Source organism: Alosa pseudoharengus, unplaced genomic scaffold (assembly GCF_046254945.1).
Source record: "Alosa pseudoharengus isolate Yale_2024_CS ecotype anadromous, Long Island Sound unplaced genomic scaffold, YU_APseudo_1.1 YU_APseudo_1.1_scf_5, whole genome shotgun sequence".
NCBI lineage: Eukaryota > Metazoa > Chordata > Actinopteri > Clupeiformes > Clupeidae > Alosa > Alosa pseudoharengus.
In genome coordinates this window covers 37,391,568-37,408,975 of record NW_027468837.1, presented here as the reverse complement: position 1 = coordinate 37,408,975, position 17,408 = coordinate 37,391,568, and the positions used below count along the sequence as shown (strand labels likewise).

The 17,408-nt window shown below is 45.4% G+C and overlaps 1 protein-coding gene across 4 annotated transcripts in view; it reads right to left on the bottom strand.

The window, feature by feature from the left end:
• Positions 1 to 663: 663 nt before the first annotated feature.
• srgap2 (SLIT-ROBO Rho GTPase activating protein 2) overlaps positions 664 to 17,408 on the bottom strand; it is a 142,605-nt gene continuing 125,860 nt past the window's right edge. For 2 of the 4 annotated variants that reach the window (XM_076268758.1, XM_076268756.1), the window contains 5 exons: positions 13,476 to 13,555; positions 11,680 to 11,878; positions 9,717 to 9,869; positions 8,903 to 9,236; positions 664 to 5,268 (listed from right to left, as the gene is read on the bottom strand). In XM_076268758.1, the coding sequence (XP_076124873.1) occupies positions 4,756 to 5,268; positions 8,903 to 9,236; positions 9,717 to 9,869; positions 11,680 to 11,878; positions 13,476 to 13,555 (1,279 nt within the window). In that variant the 3' untranslated portion in view covers positions 664 to 4,755. Of the gene's footprint in view, positions 5,269 to 5,332; positions 5,569 to 8,902; positions 9,237 to 9,716; positions 9,870 to 11,679; positions 11,879 to 13,475; positions 13,556 to 17,408 lie in introns of those variants that run through there. The other 2 variants (XM_076268757.1, XM_076268759.1) reach the window with 2 other exon arrangements.

Genomic DNA, 17,408 nt, shown 5'->3' with positions numbered 1-17,408 from the left:
GGATTCCCTGGTCGTTGCGTTGTGTTTTAGTTCTAATGTTTGTATTGAAGATGGTCAATAAAGCTTGACGGCTGGATCAGGATCGGCGATTAGATGATGATTTATTGTAGATGGTATAACAATGAATAACAGAGCACAGCCTAAGTCTCGAACTGTAAAACTGCACAGTCTAACAGTCGTGGCTGTTATTAGAAGCGGGCTGCTTGAGCGTCCAGACATAAGATGCTCCTCGAGTTGCTTCCTCGATCCGTCTGAGTCTAAACCTAAGACAAAGCCTGTTATACTAAAACATACGAACGTAAATCATGCCAACGTGGCAGGTGCCAACCATTGCATAAAACCGGCTCTGACCAGATGGAAATACTAACCCGAACAGAACACCACACTATCTCCCTTGGCCCATGTTATCACTGATGTTCCTGAGCACCAGGGCAGTATGACCTTGATGGTAAATAGACAGACCTAAGCCCTAAGCCCCCCCCCCCCCCTTAGTGTCCACATCTGGTCAGCCTTTTGGTATTAGACAAAGTTATATACAATGGTATGGACCTCTTCCAGTTGTACTACACACAGAGGTAACATATGAACACATCAGAATACAGTGAGGATACCCCAGAATTCTAGTCTCCTACCCATAAAATGAGTCAACAACACACAGTCATGGATGTTTATAGCAAGCAATGTTTATTAAAAAAAAAAGAGAGAAGAGTTTTCTACCTGATCTACACATGTAATTATATGTGGTCTATTGGAGAGTGAACTACTATTGCTATTACTGTACAATACTGTACCAAAAAAGCATTAGTGTGTACCTCTGGGATGTACAACATTTTATATACATACAGATATCAGAACACAGGATTCTTCTGGTAACATAAGACATTTGAGTGAACAACTATAAATATATCTGACAATACAGTCATTTAAGTCTTGTTTTTTTTAATCAGTATTTTTTTTTGCTTTTGTTTGTTTGCAATGGTCATGAAATACATATTTAACAAGAGTTATGATTATAAAATAACAACGATAATATTTCATCCTCACACTGCTGGTTCACAAGCTCATGATGCTATTTCAAGTGCATGATGACAGACATTGGGTTGCCCCCGGAGACAGAACATTGGGTTGCCCCCGGAGACAGAACATTGGGTTGCCGCCGGAGACAGAGAGGGGACGAGGGGCAGCCAGATGCAACACCAGGCTTCAGATATACAGCATAGTCCTGATGGAATGAAACACACTCACACGCATGCACACACACACACAGTGTAATAAAAACACTGCAGCAGTGAGGGAGTGCGTGTGTGTGTGTGTGTGTGTGCTTGTGTTTCATAACAAATGAACAGGTGTTACATCTTCCCCTCTTGCGCACACACACACACACACACACACACACACACACACTTATCTCTTCTCAGGACTCAACAGCTTCCAGTTCCAAGATGAGGTATTGAGCAAAAACACATCATGACAGACAGACACACAAACACACATTCATCTTCCATCACACACCTGCACCAGAGCACAGTCACAGTTACTGCCTGTGATGACCATCAAGGCTTGGCCTCTGTGTGACCATGACCAGACACACAAGTACAGAACGTATCTACACACCACCGACGCAAGAAAAACCCACATCCTCCGTGACTACAGAGACAAACAGAGAGAACACACACACACACGGATGTGACAAGCTGACCAACAGGTGGGCGTGTAGAAGACGCTACTAAACTTTAGATCAGGGTAACAGATGTTTGTCACTAGGCATGTACTTTACCTCTCAGAATACCCACACTAACACAGGAGCTGAGTGAAGGTGTCCAGACAATGCTTAACAAACCCCAACATTCTAAAGCTGCCCAGACAATGCCCAAGAAACCCCAAACATTCTAAAGTTGCCAAGACAATGCCCAACAAACCCCTCCAAAATTCTAAAGTTGCCCAGGCAATGCCCAACAAACTCCAACATTCTAAAGTTGGAAGTTGAATGTAGAATGTTAAGAAAATCAATTTCCAGCTCCTCACTGCCTGGACAGTAATTAATAAGCTTTGGACTTTTGGACAATGTCAAACTTGAACAACTACTTCCAACAAACACAAACTGATGGCACACACTGATCCAACTGTTGGTGTTTGTTGGAGTTTGTTGTTATTTGTTGAGACAGCTGACACACAGAGATGTCCTCTGACACTGAAACAGTCACGAGTCGGTGGTGTGTGTGAGGAGTAGGAGTTGTGTTCAGGGTGTGTGTGTGTGGCCCAGCGCTGTAGCCAAGCCTTTGGCCCCTCATCTCATGTGGTCTCCTCTCGGAGACAGTGAAGAGTCCTGTGAAAGCGAGGAGAGTGACCAGTGCTGCTCCCCTGTGGTGTGGTGCGGTACTGCACAGTCAAGTTTCCCTTTGTGAGTTATACAATGAATGACCAACCAGTTCATGCTGTGGTTGTACTGTCAGGATAAACACACACACACACACACACATACTGTTGCACACAGGGGAGTCCACTCACACAAGATCCACAAGAGCATGCATACACACACACACACACACACACACACACACACACACACACACACAAATACTACACATTCACTCACTTAAACACACGGCACAAAAATACAGTTATCATGTATCATTTTTAAAATAGAGAAATGAAAGAAGTCAGATATTTTTTTGTTTTCCACAGAGTGACAGAAGAAGAAGCCATGTTGAGCTTCTCCGTAGTAAGGGCGTGGGCTGACTGATATGACTTTCCTAAGACATTATTCACCATCTGCAGCTGATTTCCAGTTAAAACTCAAAGAACATCTCTTCTTTTCTTTTTGAAATCACTGTACATGAAGGACCTCGGACAGAGAGTTAGTTACAGGATCACACAGAGGTGAGTGTTTGCTTTAGTAAGACCTGCGGTAGGTCCAAGTTATCTTTGAGAGTTTAGATCTGTCCAAATTATCTCTGAGAGTTGGGATCTGTCCAGGTTATCTCTGAGAGTTGCGATCTGTCCAGGTTATCTCTGAGAGGTTCGATCTGTCCGAGTTATCTCTGAGAGGTGCGATCTGTCTGAGTTATCTCTGAGAGTTGCGATCTGTCCAGGTTATCTCTGAGAGTTGCGATCTGTCCAGGTTATCTTGAGAGGTTCGATCTGTCCGAGTTATCTCTGAGAGTTGCGATCTGTCCAAGTTATAGTTGTGATCTGTCCGAGTTATCTCTGAGAGTTGCGATCTGTCCGAGTTATCTCTGCTCCCCGTAATGTCGTCTACTGGACTGTTTCGGCCACAGGAGCGGCCTTGGGCGTCCACTGCACATGTGCAGATGTGGCCAAGCGATGGGTCTCCACGGCAGGTCTAGCATCAGATGTAGCAGTAGCGGAGAGCTGCTAGCCGTGGGGTTGAGATTAGAGGCCGATGGAGCAAGGCTGGCCTAGTAGACTCATGCAGAGATAAGCTGTTTCCAGAAAGTGCATGTTTGTGTGTGTGTGTGTGTGTGTGTGTGTATGTCCATGAATGAGTCCCGTTTATGTGCACTGTGTGTATTCAGGTAAGTCTGTGTGAGTGTGTGTGTGAGAGAAAGAGAGAGAGAGTCTGTTTACGTGCACTGTATGCATTTAGGTGAGTGTGTTTGTGTTGTGTCTTATTAAAACTGAATTATTTATTGCAGAATGGGCACGCTACATGTGCCCTGGGGCTTATCTTACAGTAGGTGTACGGTCTGCCCAGCAGTTCTGACCAAACCACCAGAAGAGTCCAGAACTTCAGATCCGCTCCTATGTCCACACCAAGCCGAGTCAAACCCGGTCCGGAGCAAGCGTTTCGTCTCGCACAGTGCGTTCTTCGTGAAACACACACGCACACATATACATAGACAGACACGCCCCTGACCATGGTTGGGGTCCAGTCCTGGAGTTGTTCCTGTTAGCTGCTACCCGATACTGAGTTCCCTTGAGGGGTATATGTGGAGAGAGTCCAGTCATCCTGATATCTTCAGCCGACGGCCACCAATCGAAAACCACCAGAACAACACAAGCCACATAAAAATAAACAAGTTCAATCCACCATTTCACCGCAATCCCTACATCCAGCTTTTTATAGATATATATAAAAAATCTTACATCTTATATTTGCTCAACCTGAAACCTTCTAGTCTGATCCTTCATTCATCCTACTCATTCTCTCATTCTCTCTCCCTCCCTCTATCTCTCTATCTCTCTGCCTGCTGTCTCAGGCTGGTTCCGTTTCCCAGTTGTGATGTCAGACCACTTGTCCACTATCTCCTGTCCTTTTTGTTTCACAGTAAAAATCTTTACAAAGCCACTGTGTCTGTTGGCCATTCTTTCAAATAAAATTATATATATATATATATATATATAAAAAAACAAAATTAGAAAAGAATAAAAGGTTAGAGAGACCTTTCAGCACCCCCATCATATTGAGCGGCCCATTTTGGGGCCCCTGGCATGCTTCTAAGAGATGGTGGCCGTGTGTATGCGCGAGGTAACGGAGATCTTAACGCGCTACACACAACGCAAACCTCTACACAGCTGTCACACTGACCTCTGCTAAAATCCAACTCCAAAACAAAATCATCATCATCATCATAACAATAATCAGAACCACACCATTAAAAATCACCGTGCCCATTGAGGGGACTTGGAAGTAAAACGTTAAAAAATAAGAGTTAGAGTCCTGCTCCACATACACAAGGTGTTAGAGGAGGCAAGTGGGGGCGCGGGGGTCAGACGTGTGTGTGTGTGGGAGGATCACACCGGACAGGACTTGTCTGCAGGTGGGGGTGGTGGAGGGGGGGTCGGGGGGATGGAGGTGGTGGGGGACCCCATGGCGCCACCGCTCCCAGACGAGCCCCCACTTTTGGGGAACACCACGGGTTTGGGGCGTGTGGCCGGGGGGCGGCCTTCCCTGAAGGAGGAGGAGGAGAGGCCTGAGGAGGAGGAGGAGGAAGAGGAGGAGATGGGGGAGGAAGAGGAGGCCAGCAGTGGGCTCTTGGGGCCGGCGCCCTTGCCCGGGCGGAAGGTGCTGGGCATGTCGGAGGCGGAGCTGGCGCTGCGCTGGAGCGGATGCTGGGGCGTGTCCACCTCCCGCAGCAGGCGAGAGTGCAGGGGGCTGGACGGCTCAGAGACCCCGCCTCCGGCCACGCCCCCAGACTTGAGCTGCTCCAGCGTATCCAGGACGACGTCGGGCGCGTGCTTGGCCGAGCTCTGCCTCTCCAGCTCCCGCAGCTCACTCAGAGCCGTGTTCATAGTGGCCTCGATGTCCTGCAGGAGAGAGAGAGAGAGAGAGAGAGAGAGAGAGAGAGAGAGAGAGAGGTTATCACACTGCTGTCATACGCGTTATCATCACTCAGAGCCTCGATGTCCTGCAGGAGAGAGAGAGAGAGAGAGAGAGAGAGAGTGGTTATCACACTGCTGTCATACGCGTTATCATCACTCAGAGCCTCGATGTCCTGCAGGAGAGAGAGAGAGAGAGAGAGAGAGAGAGAAAGAGAGAGTGGTTATCACACTGCTGTCATACGCGTTATCATCACTCAGAGCTGTGTTCATAGTGGCCTCGATGTCCTGCAGGAGAGAGATGGAGCTGTGGCCATCTCTCCATTTCAACTGCTCTTGTCTGGACGCTCCCTGGTCTGAGACTGGCCTGATCAGTCCATCAGGACGGCAGGCAAAGCTGTTGCAAAGCTATTGCTGTAAGTCTCTTTGCTTAAAGCAACACCAAAGAACTTTTCCTCTGTCAAACGCACTATTTGTTTGTTCATCCAGCACCGGCTTTGCAAATAACAATGTCCACAGACAAGGTAGAATATGTCGCATGATTTTATGAAAGTACGATATATTGCGACATCAGATGCAAGTCAAATTTGTAGTTTCTTATGTCTCATTCCATCAAACTACAGATCCGCTACCCGATCTGGCAAACTTACATAGTGCGGTAATAGCCGATAGAGGGCCGCGAAGCGAAAGCAGAAGTGCCGTTCACCCAGTTACGAGTTGATGAACCACTGAAACGATTTTGGAAACAATATTTTAAGGTACAAAAAACTCTTTGGTGTTGCTTTAAACATGTCTGCCAAATGAATGAATGTAAATGATCCTGAGCCTCAGACCAGCCTGAAAATTACAAAGGACACTCCAGGATGCTGAGCCTAAAGCTTCATTAGGCGCATACACGCACACACACACACACACACACACACACAGCCTTAAATCTCCTACATATCTCCTCCAGAGACTGTCTGGAACTATAAGCCTTTCAAAGGCCACAGCAGTCTGCAGCTGAATTGAAAGGCCAGTGGTGCTCATATGGCTAGCGCTGCTAACTGTGCTAATGATGCTAGCAGTGCCAATGGTGATGGACAGTAATGTGCTCCCTGGAGGGCTAATTAGCCTAGCCTAGCCAAGACTTGAGGTGAGGTAGGCAATGAGTAAACTCTTTCCTGCCAGCATTTCACTTTTCTCTTTCTCTCTCTTTGGCAGTAAACACTGCAGGACTCCCTGTGTGTGTGTGTGTGTGTGTGTGTGTGTGTGTGTGTGTGTGTGTGTGTGTCTCTCTCTCTTTCTCTCTGAGGAGGATAATTAAACTTCAAAAAGGCTTAAGAAGAGCTCTGCTGAACAGCACTGGGGCTTGGCCATGTCTCAGTCGATGAGGCTCTTCAGTGTCTCTGACAGGGAAATCACTCTCAGGAACCATGGAGCTCTCTTCTCTCCCCTTCACACTCTACAGCTCAAAGTGTGTGTGTGTGTGTGTGTGTGTGTGTGTGCGAGCATGCATAAGTGTACAGTAAATGTGTGCATGTGTGTCTGTCTCTGTGTGTGTACATAGATAGATAGATAGATACTTTATTGATTATTGATCCCCAAGGGGAAATTCAAGGTCTCAGTAGCATACAGACATCACACACAACATGCACTTACAGCAGAAAGAGTAAATATAAGTATATACATATAACAAAACTCCACTGTACAATAGAGACAGTAGAAGATAAGAAAAAGTAAAAAACTAAATACTAAATATACTATATAAATTAAATTTAAAAAATCCACAGTGTGCTTAAGGATGATCAAGCATGAGGCGCTTGCAGCGTCAGGGCTGGGACTGGGCCTGTAGTTCTGTGTGCATGGTAAGGTGCTCAAGAGAGTGAGTGTCATGGTGAAGGTGCAAAAAGTAGTCCAACAGTAGTCCAACAGTGCAAGAATAAGGTCTAGAGACCATCATAATAACCTGACCCTTGCCAGATGAATTTCGCTCCGCCTAGCTCCACTCATCCATCTGGAACCGATCCATTGGAATGGTGCTTCAGAAGGCTGGGCCTAATCAAAAAATGCTTGCATATGATTGAATAAGCCACTTGTCCGTCATCTATTGATGTGCTACTTCAACCACTCACATCGAAGCCAACCCGTGACGCTGATAACAGTCTCACGGTCGCTTCTCCACTACGTCACATCTATGAAACTCCCGCCCTGTGTCCTGATTGGCTGAACCATAAAGTCGGTTGCAGAAATCACTCTCAATGGAAGAGGTCCCAGATGGATGTGAGTGAAGCTAGGCAGAGCTAAGTGGAACGAAATTCATCTGACGAGGGTCAGGTTACCATCATAAATAAATATGGACAAATAAGAGAGTAATGTATAATGTAGAGGTAGTATAAAAAACTATATCAGTGCAAGAATAGGTTGAGTTAATAGGGTTACAGCCATTCAGTATTGTAGCAGAAGCCATTGGTCATGTGTGCTAATATAGCATGAAAAACAGTGTAGCAGTAAAAACAGTAGTAAAACATTAGGCTTTGGACAGTAGTAAAACAGTAGTAAAACAGTAGTGGACATTCAGGGCCAGATGTACTAACGCTTTTGCGCCCATTTCTGGCGTATTTGTTTCGCAATGTGCGTGTAAAATCATTGCGAGGTATGTACAAACAGGCCGCAATGATGTAAAAGCGCAAACTGCCTGTCGCGGGAGCTGAAAGTGGCAGATTGCGATTGTCATGTCATGCATATGCATTCATGGGAGGATCCAGGGGAAAGTGGGAGTTTAGCGTAAAAAGATAGGAGGGGAAGAGTAAAGAGCGCCTAGTTATGTATTCCGCGGTATGTACAAAGACTGCTCCTGAAAGCGCACGTCTATTCTGCGCCTAAATACTTCTGCCTTGTAAAAGCAGGTGCTAATCCAAATTGCAGTTCAATTCGTCAATAAGAGAACCTTTCAAAGACAACAGAATCGATATTTAGAACACCAGTTTTTGTGGTGAAAGTATTTGTACTACCAAAAGCAACCTTAACTTTCGTTGGCCTTTCATACTTGCTAGATTTGACCAATCTTCCATAGCCTACGTGCACAAGTAGTTTGAGTAGAACTACTGATCTTCATTATCTCCCTGCTTGTTTACATCTTATCATGTATGGTATTATTTTATGATCGCTAAACGTTTGATTCTTTTTAATGTTGTCATCAGTTAACTTCATTCAACTGCGCTTGTATGTAGGCGCTGCCATTCAGTTGTGGACGTTCGTAAATTGCGTTTATGGGCGGAGAAAGGCAGAAAAAGGCACAGTATACACAAAGGATTGAACGATTGATAAATACGACGGAAACTTGGGTCTGACAGCGTTCGCAATCTGCGGTGTGTCCATGGCGCTGATAACGCTACGTTCGCAAATGTACGTACATACATCTGGCCCTCAGTACTCAAACATGGAGAGGGTGGAGAGGCAGACAGACTATGCAGAGAAGTCTATCTCTCCTCTTCCCTTTAGTGAAGCATTGAACAGTTCAATGGCCCTGGGGATAAAAATGACCTCCTCATGCCTGTCAGTTGTGCATGGCAGTGAGCGCAGTCTCCAGCTGATCAAGCTCTTTTGCTTTATAATAGTGTGTGTGTGTGTGTGCACATACCTGTGAGCTGTGCTCCACCTGTGCAAAGACCTCGGGGTCGATGGGCCTGTGGTTGCTGAAGCTCTTGGAGCGGCCCGCCGTGGTGGTCTTGCGTATCTGCGGGCTCTCCACCTTGGTCTTGAGGGAGGAGTGGCGCGTGACTGAGTTCAGCACGCTGTGGGCGCTCACGGGCCGCTTGTCGGCCGAGGCCTCCTTCACCAGGCCTGCCACGGGCATGGAGGTGGCACGCATGCCCCCTGTCGCCCCCGGAGAGGAGGGCGGAGGTGCCACCTCACTCAGACCCTCTGAGGTGCGGAAGGCTCTTCTGATGCTGCCACTAGACTGCTTCCTCATCCTATGAGAGAGAGAGAGAGAGAGGGAGAGAGAGAGAGAGAGAGAAGTGGGTTAGTCAAACTCTGTCTGTCTATCAATCTATCTATTTATTCAAATTCAAAAGGTGCTTTATTGGCATAACAAAAAAAGGCATTTGTATAGCCAAAGCAATCATACAGAAGAATCTATAGAACACGCTATTCAGTTATGTATAAACATATATATTTAAACTTATATAAAATAACCATAGTCATTTATAAGGTATATATCTATATATATTTGATAGTCAAATAGTAACTGATTAATGACAGCGGTTGTAAAAAGTGTGCTGCTGATGATGGTTACACACACACTGTGTGTATGTGTATGTGTATGTGTGTTACTCCTCTACTAATCAGCTAATCAAAACAAGCCCCGTAAATAGCAGAGTCTATAAAAACCCCTGCCATCCCAGGGCCAGGTCTGTGTGTGGAGGTACTGTGCCTTCAACATGCAGACGTACTTGTTGAGGTTGGCCAGGTAAATGTCAGCCACATGTCCTCCTGTAGGTGAGCTTGCGCTGCCCCTAGTGGCCACCTTCTCTTCTGGCAGTCCACCCTCCAGGGAGCCCTCCAGGTCAGCTTTGGGACTGCCTCGACCGGTGTAACCATCAGTCCTGGGACACACACACACACAACAAGCATGAGAATTACACACACACACACCAACATCAGAAAAGGTTTGCACCCATATACATGTTCATAGAGAAACAAAAATTAGCAAAACTGTTAGCAAAACAGTGTCTCCTACTAAGGGTGCATTCGTAAATTGCCAATCCAAGCTTTGTACTGTTAAGTATTAGTATGCGCGCTAACTTTGTTTACTTGTCCTACAGTGCTATTCCCTGGCAATGACGCTAGCATTTGTGCTAGTACAGCTTACGTGTCTTGCAGTGCTAATTACTGCAGCTAGTGATGTTAGCATGTGTGGTAGTTTATCTTACATGTCCTATAGCGCTAATTACTGTGACCAATGTTAGTGTTAGCATGTGTGCTAGTTTATCTTACATGTTCTACAGCTTTAATTACTACTGCTGGTGTTGATGTTAGCATGTGTGCTAGTTTTGCTAATGTGTCCTGTAGGACCATGCATGTACTGTCGATATTAGCATGTGTGCAAGTTTTGCTTACATGTCCTGCAGCGCTATCTATTGGTGTTGATGTTAGCATGTGTTCTAGTTTTGCTAACATGTCCTGCAGTGCTATGTATTGGTGTTGATACTAGCATGTGTGTTAGTTTTGCTTGGATGTCCTGCAGCGCTATCTATTGGTGTTGATGTTACAGTGCTATAGTGTCAATGTTAGCATGTGTGCTAGTTTTGCTTACATGTCCTGAAGCGCTATGTATTGGTGTTGATATTAGCATGTGTGTTAGTTTTGCTTACGTGTCCTGAAGCGCTATGTATTGGTGTTGATATTAGCATGTGTGTTAGTTTTGCTTACGTGTCCTGCAGCGCTATGTATTGGTGTTGATTTTAGCATGTGTGTTAGTTTTGCTCACGTGTCCTGCAGCGCTATGTATTGGTGTTGATATTAGCATGTGTGTTAGTTTTGCTTACATGTCCTGAAGCGCTATGTATTGGTGTTGATATATGCATGTGTGCTAGTTTTGCTTACGTGTCCTGCAGCGCTATGTATTGGTGTTGATATTAGCATGTGTGTTAGTTTTGCTTACATGTCCTGCAGCGCTATACTGGTGTTGATATTAGCATGTGTGTTAGTTTTGCTTACGTGTCCTGCAGCGCTATATACTGGTGTTGATATTAGCATGTGTGTTAGTTTTGCTTACGTGTCCTGCAGCGCTTTATACTGGTGTTGATATTAGCATGTGTGTTAGTTTTGCTAACGTGTCCTGCAGTGCTATGTATTGGTGTTGATATTAGCATGTGTGTTAGTTTTGCTTACGTGTCCTGCAGCGCTATATACTGGTGTTGATATTAGCATGTGTGCTAGTTTTGCTTACGTGTCCTGCAGCGCTATATACTGGTGTTGATATTAGCATGTGTGCTAGTTTTGCTTACGTGTCCTGCAGCGCTTTATACTGGTGTTGATATTAGCATGTGTGTTAGTTTTGCTTACGTGTCCTGCAGCGCTTTATACTGGTGTTGATATTAGCATGTGTGTTAGTTTTGCTAACATGTCCTGCAGCGCTATGTATTGGTGTTGATATTAGCATGTGTGTTAGTTTTGCTTACGTGTCCTGCAGCGCTATATACTGGTGTTGATATTAGCATGTGTGCTAGTTTTGCTTACGTGTCCTGCAGCGCTATATACTGGTGTTGATATTAGCATGTGTGCTAGTTTTGCTTACGTGTCCTGCAGCGCTATATACTGGTGTTGATATTAGCATGTGTGCTAGTTTTGCTTACGTGTCCTGCAGCGCTATATACTGGTGTTGATATTAGCATGTGTGCTAGTTTTGCTTACGTGTCCTGCAGCGCTATATACTGGTGTGGCACCAGTCCACTGGCTCCGTTGTGACGCCCCTCCCACCAGTCGTCAGAGGCGCGGTTGTAGAGCAGAAGAGACGCCCCCTTCTTAAAGGACAGCTCGCGATTGGTGCGGCCAGAGTAGTCGTAGCGCGCAATCGCCTCAATGGGGTCTGACTCTGAAACAACCAATGATCCTGGAGTTGAACCAAAGATGGAGAGAAGAAGAGACAGGAGGACAGTGAGAGCAAGAGAGAATGCGATAGACAGAAGCAAAGATGGACACAGAGAGAGCAAGAGAGAGAGAGAGGAAAAGAGAGAGAGATCAAGAGAAAGAGCAACAGAGAGAAATAGAGAGAGAGAGAGATAGAGAGAGAGAGAGGGGAAGTGGCGTGCAAAAGTGAAAAAGAAAGGAAAAGTGAGAGCAGGATAAAGTGAAAGAACAGATGGAGTAAAGGGGAAAACACAAAAGAAAGAAAGAGGGAGAAAGGGAGGGAGAGCAGGAGTTAGAGTTAGTATGGGAGCAGCCAGGCAGCCCAGAGTGCAGCCGTGCTCTGGATCAGATCCGGCCCTGAGACGGCAGCTTTCTGGGCGGTTAGAGCAGCAGGCCATTCACTACCACTAGAGTAGAGCAGCACATTCACTACCATTAGAGTAGAGCAGCACATTCACTACCATTAGAGTAGAGCAGCAGCACATTCACTACCATTAGAGTAGAGCAGCACATTCACTACCATTAGAGTAGAGCAGCAGCACATTCACTACCATTAGAGTAGAGCAGCACATTCACTACCATTAGAGTAGAGCAGCACATTCACTACCATTAGAGTAGAGCAGCAGGCCATTTAGTGTAACAGTCCGGCTACACCGGGCGCACAACTGAAGCGGGGGAGAGGGGGGGGCACTACCAGGGGCAGCAGTGGGCACAGTGGGCACTACCAGGGGCAGCAGTGGGCACTACCAGGGGCAGCAGTGGGCACTACCAGGGGCAGCAGGGGGCACTACCAGGGGAAGCAGCGGGCCCCAGATCCAGCTCAAGATCAGAGCCAGATCAAGACAGGATTATTCTGATCCTAGTTCTGGTTCTAGTGTGGTCCTAGTTCTGGTTCTAGTGTGGTCCTAGTTCTGACTCTGCTTGTGTGGTCGAGCAAACATGAGATCAAACAGTAAATGTGGTAACGCTTTAGAATAACATGTGCTTATTAGGTATTAACAGTGCATAATAAGCAGTTAACAATTCATTACTAACAGTTAGTTAACTGTTGTTATCCTTTAATAACATTAACTAACTGTTAACATGCAGCTTGTAAGTGATAATAAGCAGCCTTTTAAGTTACTTACAAGCATATTAAAAAGCATTAACAAGCTGCTTGTTAACACTTACAACTGTTAACAAATATGCTTGTAAGTAACCTAAAAGGCTGCTTATTAACACTTACAAGCTGCATGTTAACAGTTAGTTAATGTTATTAAAGGATAACAACAGTTAACTAACTGTTAGTAATGAATTGTTAACTGCTTATTATGCACTGTTAATACCTAATAAGCATATGTTATTCTAAAGCGTTACCGATGCATTTGTGTGCCGGTTAAGACAAGCAAACAAGGACACAGTTCATATTCATGGTTAAAAAGCATTAGACGTCACACAATATAACAGTATGGTTACAATAACTGTGGTTATGGTTACAATAAGATGGTTGATTAAATAAAATGATGGTTCGGTAAATAAAACCAATATGGTAATAAAGAATGAGAAAGGTGGTGTGTGTTTGTGTGTGTGTCTCTCCTCACCATCGTCACTGTTTTGGATCACAGAGACGGTGTCAAGAGCAGGTATGTCCACTAGGGGGGGCTCACTGTGTGGACTCTCACTGCAGCACAGAGAGAACGAGGGAGACAGAAGGGGGAACAGGAAGGAAAGAAAGATGGAGAGAAAAACGAACATTTTAGGTCACAAGCAAATCAACAAGGAGCCACACTGAAACAAAAACGAAACAAAAAAATCGAGGACGATTCAAGGACTTTCCAGGACAAATACAAAGACCCAGCATGGCGTAACTTGAGACACAGATCAAGGTTCATTACTGTTACAAGACAACTTTTCAGATTACAATTTGTTATAACGCTACCATTTATATAACTAGCAAGCATTATAGAACCTCGCAGACATTAAAGAGAGAGATGGCTTTTTCCCAGACATTAAAGAGAGAGATGGCTTTTAGCCACAGACATTAAAGAGAGAGATGGCTTTTTCCCAGACATTATAGAACCTCATAGACATTAAAGAGAGAGATGGCTTTTTCCCAGACATTATAGAACCTCATAGACATTAAAGAGAGAGATGGCTTTTTCCCAGACATTATAGAACCTCACAGACATTAAAGAGAGAGATGGCTTTTTCCCAGACATTAAAGAGAGAGATGGCTTTTAGCCACAGACATTAAAGAGAGAGATGGCTTTTTCCCAAAAGTCAACAAACTTTCAAGGCTTTCAACGGCCTGTGGGAACCCTGCAAATAGTCCACTCCCAGTACACACACACACACACACACACACACTGCCCCCATAATGCTTGTGGTTCCACTGCTCCTCTTGGGCATCGTGGAACCAGCTAGCTGATAGAGAGTAACAGGGTAATGGCTGGGTAACGGCTGGGTAATGGTTGCAGGGCATAGACAGTAGGGCTGGGTAATGGCTGGGTAATGGCTGCAGGGCATAGACAGTAGGGCTGGGTAATGGCTGGGTAATGGCTGCAGGGCATAGACAGTAGGGCTGGGTAATGGCTGGGTAACGGCTGGGTAATGGCTGCAGGGCATAGACAGTAGGGCTGGGTAATGGCTGGGTAACGGCTGGGTAACGGCTGCAGGGCATAGACAGTAGGGCTGGGTAACGGCTGGGTAACGGCTGCAGGGCATAGACAGTAGGGCTGGGTAACGGCTGCAGGGCATAGACAGTAGGGCTGGCTCAGGCCACCACTTTAACTTTCCTAATCACAACAGCATGCCAATGATGTATCTGGAGTACAAAACCCCAATGCTCTACTGCAGGGGTCGGCAATTACGTTTGTACCCGGGCCAATTTTTTTTCAGACAATGGCATCGCGGGCCATAGCTTTTGTAATGGGGGGGGTTATAGGCCTACTATTTAAATTATTAATTATTATATTATATTAAAATAAACATCATCTAACTTTTAAAATGCATTTAATTTAATTCCATTAAAAACGTTTATTTGCTTATGTGCGCTGTTTTTATGCCGCCTGCTGCATCTCCTGTCGTCTCTCATGAAACAGGCGACTTGCCTAGCAACTTGCCGTAACTAATGTGTAGGCTACAAATATTATTCTTTTGGATGACGTGTAAATGATTAGCTGAACATTGCTATATGCTAGTTATCGATGCAAAATGTCGTTGTCAAAAGCCTTGAAAAGAAAAATTGATTCAGAATGCAGGACCTACAAAGAAGAATGGAAGCAGAGGTATGTGTTGAGCCTGCCTGCATTTCTTAATGCCAAGCCTATTAATTTAACGAAACATAGGCTATTTTTGACCTTGCCCACTGGAAGAGGGAGACAGGACACTGTTGTTTTTTTTTTGCACAAGATTACGCGCACTCGCGTGCCAATACCGTTCCGACCTGTGCGTCATGGATAACTGCAAGGATGTTCCACCTGTTTTGTCACTTTAGTAGGACTATCATCTATACCTCAATAAATGTTTTGAAATTGATGGGATTGCTGTAGGCCTTTTTTTCTTTTTAAAAACATGGGGTTAAAAAAAAAAATTCATTCAACAGCAAATTAACGTCATCTCGCGGGCCAGATAGAATCAATGGCGGGCCAAAATTGGCCCGCGGGCCACTATTTGCCGACCCCTGCTCTACTGTATAGTCTGTGTGTGTGTGTGGCTGTGTGTGTATGTCTTTTAATATGAAAAGCCTGATGTTATGGATGGCTCCATAATAAGTCTTAATAATAAATGTGTGTGTGTGTGTGTCTTTTAATATGAAAAGCCTGGGGGTCCCCCACATCTTCATCCCCAATCTAACTCACATGATGCACGGCACATTTGAGACTTCTGTGCCAGGTAGTCACACACACACACACAAACACTCACTCACTTAAATAGTAACAATGGAAACCAGATCAGGTCTCGGTGGACAGAGCAGGCCTGAATTGGCACGTTATCTCTGTGCAGAAGTGTGTGTGTGTGTGTGTGTGTGTGTGTGTGTGTGTGTGTGTGTGTGTGTGTGTGTGTGTGTGTGTGTGAAAGAGAAAAAGAGAGAGAGAGAGTGTATGTGAGAAAGAAGCCAAGATGGTTACTGTTTGGGTGAAAGGGGGGTGGTTGGGCAATCTTAGCAGAAGCCAAAAAGCATCAATGATGTCACCAGTGATCCAGAGTTTCCTCAATTTACTAAGACATTACACTTAGTATGCGTGTATGTCTGTGTGTCTTTGATGTCAGCTCTGTAGGTAAACTGATCTGGGCAACTGTGTGTGTGTGTGTGTGTGTGTGTGTGTGTGGAGGGGGGGTGTGTGTATATGTGCGTGCGTTCTGACCTCGTGGACGTCTCTGGTGTTTGCCACTCAGCTCCTCATTACTGATCAGGTCTTTGGCTGTGTGTGTGTGTGTGACTCACGGATGTCTCCTCTGGTGTTTGCGGCTCACTCTTTAGCAAGACACCATTATGTCTATGTGTGTGTGAGAGAGTAAGTGCGTGTGTAAGAGAGTTTGTGTGTGTGTTTGTGTCTGTTTGTCTGTGGGAAGAGGACTGAACATATATCAAATGGCAGGTGATGAGCTGTTGATTAAGTGTCTGAGAGTTATGGGTGACTGAATGAGTGTGTGTGGGTGAGTGTGTGTGTGTGTGTGAGTGTGTGTGAGGGAGTGTGAGGGAGTGTGTGTGTGTGTGTGTGTGTGTGAGGGAGTGTGTGTGTGTGTGTGTGTGTGTGTGTGTGTGTATTGGCCTCCTCTCTAAAGGACAGACACTGCACCTTAATGTGTGTGTCTGTCTGAACGCCGTTTTCTGTGCTTCTGTTATAAGACCCGGTCAGGCAGTGTGCTGGCCACCTCAAGTGTGTTTGTGTGTGTGTCTGTGTGTGTGTGTGTAATTGTGTATTTTTATGCATACATGTATATGTGTGTCTGTGTCCGTGTGTGAGTGTATGTGAGTGTAAGTGTGTGTGTATGTATGCGTATATGTCTGTGTGCATTGCTTCATGTGCATTTGTGTGTGTGTGTGTGTGTGTGTGAGAGTATGCACACGTCCATAGATAAATTGCCTGTTCTTGGAGCTTATGCACTGCACCCTGCATGCTAGTCATGGCTGGTTTACCTCAGAATAATCACTCCAAATCCAACATGGATCTGGTTTCCATTGCCATGAATAATGAGTCAGTCTGGGCCCTTATGGACTGTTTGTGAGCTTGTGTGTGTGTGTGTGTGTGTGTGTGTGTGTGTGTGAGAGCTTGTGTGTGTGTGTGTGTGTGTGTGTGTGTGTGTGTGTGTTTGTGTGTGTGAGAGCTTGTGTGTGTGAGCTCCTGTGTGTGTGTGAGTTCATGTTCAGTAATCAGCCTGACTGTTGTGATGGATAAAACACACAGACACACACAGAGACACACAGAGACACACACAGAGACACACACAGAGACACACACACAGACACACACACAGACACACACACAGACACACACACAGACACACACACAGACATACCAGGGGGCAAC